Source organism: Jatropha curcas, chromosome 4, assembly GCF_041381405.1.
Source record: "Jatropha curcas cultivar XTBG-Jc1 chromosome 4, XTBG_Jcur_1.0, whole genome shotgun sequence".
Taxonomy (NCBI): Eukaryota; Viridiplantae; Streptophyta; class Magnoliopsida; order Malpighiales; family Euphorbiaceae; genus Jatropha; species Jatropha curcas.
This window is the reverse complement of record NC_143154.1, coordinates 3387359-3392194: the sequence shown is the minus strand read 5'-3', so window position 1 is coordinate 3392194 and position 4836 is coordinate 3387359. Positions and strand designations below refer to the sequence as shown.

At 28.2% G+C, this 4836-nt stretch overlaps 1 protein-coding gene across 1 annotated transcript; it reads left to right on the top strand.

The window, feature by feature from the left end:
* Positions 1 to 2301: 2301 nt before the first annotated feature.
* On the top strand, positions 2302 to 3582 carry LOC149496696 (uncharacterized). Its single transcript, XM_089720624.1, has 2 exons — positions 2302 to 2858; positions 3363 to 3582. Exons 1-2 carry the CDS (start codon positions 2339 to 2341, stop codon positions 3527 to 3529), a joined length of 687 nt encoding a protein of 228 aa, XP_089576750.1. The 5' UTR covers positions 2302 to 2338; the 3' UTR covers positions 3530 to 3582.
* Positions 3583 to 4836: the final 1254 nt, after the last annotated feature.

The window sequence follows — 4836 nt, the reverse complement described above, 5'->3', positions numbered from 1 at the left end:
AAAAATTAATTTCCTTTAAAATGGAAAATTGAAAAATATTAATGATATTATTAATTTCACTATAATTTATATAGATATTAATTATATTATATTATGTTATTTATTTATTTGAAATGATATTAATGATTATATTAATTTTCATTAATTATTAAAAAAATCGAAACATTTTATTATTTTATCCCTTAAACTGAAAAAGGAATTCCAAAGCAATAAAATAATTATATTGAACTGAAAAAAGAAATTCCAGAGCAAAAAATCAATATCTTAGTATTGCGCCATGTCAGCTAATATACTTCAAGGTTGCATGGATGCGCAATTTATTATTAGTTCTCATTATTTAAAAAATTTTAATAATATTAACAGTTTTATTAATTATTAAAAAATAGAAAATTAAATATTTTATTAAAGAATCTTAATGGTTAATTAATTTGATTAATTATTGGAAAATTTGAATAACTTACCACTATTATTATTAAAGATACTAATTCTACCTTCATCAATATTCAAAATTAAAAGAAAGTTAAATTAGAAAATAATCAGAAAAATTAATAAAATTTCATGATGCTATCTCATAAATAATGATGCAACAAATATAATAATATATAAATAACAATTTGTACTATCTCATAACTGTACTATCTCAGGTGTCCTTCTCTCATTTTAACTACAACTTTTGCTACTTGCACATTGTTCTAATGTGATCATTCCTAATCTTGTCCAACCTTCATCTTGTGAACATGTTGGGCATTGGGTGTCTAGCATTCACCCCATATAGCATTATTGGTCTTACCACCCACGTATAGAACTTACCTTTCGCCTTGTTAAATATCTTTTTATCACATACTATGCTTTTAGTACCTTAATTTCATCCATCCAACTTGTATTCTGTGAGAAATATCTTCATCTGTGGGACCTTCCTTTTGGAGCACATAGCCTAAGTATTTGAATTGATTGCACTTGGGTACCACTGTATAATCTAATCTAACATCACTTTCCTACTTTTTTTCTTAAACCAAACTTACAATTCATGTATTTATCTTATTTGTGCTTAGCTTAAATTTACTCTTATCCTCAAGAGTTCTCCTCCATAATTCCAACTTTTGATTTAATACTTCTTAGTTTCATCGATCAGGATAATATCATCTGCGAATAATGTGCACCATGGAACATCCTCTTGTATATTAATGGTTAGCTCATCCATTAAGTAAATAAGTATGAGCTCAAAATAGATTCTTGATGTAGTCCAACTATTATGGAAAACTCCTCTATCTCGTTTTCAATTATTCTCACACTAATTACTACAGTTTCATATAGATCTGTAATGATGCATATACTTATTATAAACTCTTTTTTTTCTAACATCCACCAAAGTACTTTCCTTAACACTTTGTCATAAGCTTTCGAGATAATATTAATTTTGGTGCCTGTACTTGTCAACTTTTTCCATTTTGATGTCCAAACAGAAAATTGTGACAATTGAGTATCCAAACTTATAAATTTTTTTATTATTTTGGTATCTTCTAATGACATGGACTATCGGAAAATCTAATGGGAATGATTGAGACCATTATATGCTGTCACTGGTTAATAATGAAAGTCCAAATCCTCTTGAGTAATTCATTTGCCAGGTACAATTTGAATGTTTTCTCAACTGCTGTAGACATTCCATTTTTTTTTTTTTTGGGTAGAGAGCGAAATTATACGTTTGTCAAATCTTTTACAAACCATAGAAATTTTTAACTTGTTTATTAGATCTGGGTTTAGATATTTTTTTCCTTGGTTGATCGAGACTTGGTTTAAAGTAATGCAATGGGAGTAAATGTTTCTCCTTTTATTTTTAACTTGTTTTTGCATGGATCTTTATAACTAGTGATTGGGGAATTTAGAGTTTGGATTTTGAGGTTCGATATCCTCAATTATTTTATTTTCAAGTGATGCTATTTTTAGTGTGTGAATGAGAAACAAGAGCGATTTTCTTTTTCAATTTTTTATTTGTTCGTTGTTTTTTATTTTTTCATTTTCACACACACACATATATATATATATATATATTCTTTCCTTTGTCACGAATGAAAGAAGTACAGGTTTTAGCATAAATATTTATTGATTCTTTTCTTAACTTGATGATCAACACCAGCAAGATTGAGGAACAGAAAAAAAAGCAATCGTCTTTGTGGATATAATTAATATTTTAATATCAAAATACAATCAACTTAACTACTAAGGAACATAAGATGCTAAAAGATATTATATTGGCCATAATGATAGTTAAATTTCGAATGAGATCTTAGCAAGAAAAAAGAACATATTGTCAAGCTCGAAAATTCAAAATAGAGAAATGGAAATATCACTTGAGAAGGATAATCTAGAACAACCAAAATTCCCGATCCTCATAGCCATGAAGGGTCCTTCAAGTATAAAAAAGACCGAATTGTCCCGTAAAATAGCTGCATTTCTTCAATATCCTCTAATTGATGAAGAAGATATTACCCCTTACCTTCAAAATTTCATTCCAAGCTCCTCCATTGAATCTTATCTATTGCCTTTCAAAATTGCCTCTCAAATCTGTTCAACCCAACTCGATTCAAAACTCGGAGTTATCTTCAATACTCCACTATCTAATAATACCCAATTCGATGATTTAGTGCACCTTGCAACTTCTAAAGATGTCTCTTTAATTATCATCGAGTGTAAAACTGAAAACGACAATGTTCAAGCCGTTTGTCAATATGATACCATGCAAGTACCAAAAATTAGTATCGAGATTACAAAAACTTTTGTCGTAGAAGACTTTGTCGCAGAAATATTTAAGGCTATAGAATCACATCATCGTCAAGCTATTGATAATGCTTCTAAAGGTAATGTTGATCTTATTGAAACCACTTTCACAGAGAGACATGCACATGAATTTTCATTCATTGAAGACCATTCCATTTCTAGTTTTGAGAAGCTCAAATGCAACTGTTGCCAACAACTCATTTCTGGTAAAACCTATAAGTGCGCTGAATGTGATGAATTCATCCTCCACAAAGATTGTGCAGAATTAAATGACAAATTAATTGGTTTGAGGGAAAATTTTCCTCCTTTTTTTGAAAAAGTTCCATTTGATTATGATTTTCCTAATCAATATAAATGTAATCTTTGCCAAAAATTCTCAAAATTTTGTTCTGATCGCCTACTTCAAACCCATATCCAAAGTACATTTTTACCTACTATTATTAAATATGAAGGTCATGTACACGCTCTTAATTTTATTATAATGCCACCATGGGTCAATTTCCAATTCAAATGCTTGAATTGTGATAGAATCGGAAATTCTATTAGCTACAAATGTTATGAGTGTAATTTTGATCTTCACGTAGATTGTGCTTTGCCGCTTCGGCTGCGGTGGCTGGAGCTGCAGCGGGAGCTACTGCAGCTGCAGCAGCTGGAGCCGGAGCCGCAGAGGCGGCAGCAGCGGCAGCTGGAGCTGAAGGGGCGGCAGCAGGAGCTGGAGCTGCTGGAGCGGCTGCACCTGCATATAATATAAATGTATGGATTTGTTATGGGATTTGCTAAGTAAGCTCTATTTTCTTTCTTTTATTTCCTTAGTGTCCTTTTTCTAATTAATCAGTCTTTGCAACAAATCCATTTTTGCTTAGATTTTATTAAAAAGACTTGCAGGAATTAAATTATTATGTTATGCATATAGTATAATATAATTAATGCAATGAAACGAACTTCAAATTAACATTAAAATTATTCTCGCTATATGCCTCCAAAATTTCAATCTCTACGTGCTACAACTAAATACGAATTTGAAGGAAATTCACCCTAATTACTTACAGGTGTATTAACTGAGACAAACTCAATAAGTGGTCCAATTGTAAAATAGCAGGGCTTATTAGAGTCAAATTGCACGAGTCTTGCAGTAGTCCAACCGCCTAGGCGGAATGTAGGCAAAAAATTTTCTAATAACATAGTGATAAATTTTCTAATAACATAGTGATAAATTTGCACAAAATCAGATATACCTGTTTTATTTAATAGTATTCTAATTACTATATTTTTCAAAATGTGGTAGAGCCTACAATTATATATTCTAAAAATTTGTAAAATTAAACGATAAAGAAGCTAGTAGGTAAGTTTAATAATTATATTACAATTTATAAATGTGCGAAAAAGATAACTGGCAATTTAATTACCAATGTGAGATTGTGTTTACTTGTAAAAAGACTTAAGTAGTTATCTAAAAAAGTTTTTCAAGAAAACTGAAAAATAGAGTTCTGTGTCCAAATTATTTAACTTTTTATTTGGAAAACTAAAAAATAATTTTTCAATTTTTTAAAATTTAATTAAATTTAGAAAATAGGTTTAAATTGTTTTTCACGATTTTTCTTTACAACAAAAGATATATTTTTCAACTGATTCCATTTTTAATGAAATATTTTCCTAATAAAAATTAGAATATCTACAAATAGTTTTTTTAATGAAATATTTCAATAAAAAAATAAAAAATATTTAAATAATACGAAAAAATTATATTATGCTTTAATATTTAATTAATTTTATTATTATAAGTATACTCTATCCTTTATTTTCAAAAACATTTACAAAAAAATAATAATTGATATTATTATTATTATTATAAATAATTAATAATAAAAATTCAAAAAAATTTAAATAAAAAATTTCTAAAATTATTTTAGAATATTTTATTTCTTTTAATTATGAAAGTTATAAATAATGTATGTGAAATTTTCAAATTAAAATATAAATTTTTTTATTGTTACTAAGTGAACACCTTTGCCCTTTCTTGTTGTTTTCTAAGTATTCTCCCTTCAAAATTCCTATTAC

What these genes read in the sequence shown, in the direction of transcription:
- LOC149496696 (XM_089720624.1), top strand. Translation starts at nt 2,339, where the DNA reads ATGGAAATATCACTTGAGAAGGATAATCTAGAACAACCAAAATTCCCG. An exon ending in TATTGATAATGCTTCTAAAG is followed by an intron (nt 2,859 to 3,362) that starts GTAATGTTGATC and finishes ATCTTCACGTAG; the next exon opens with ATTGTGCTTTGCCGCTTCGG.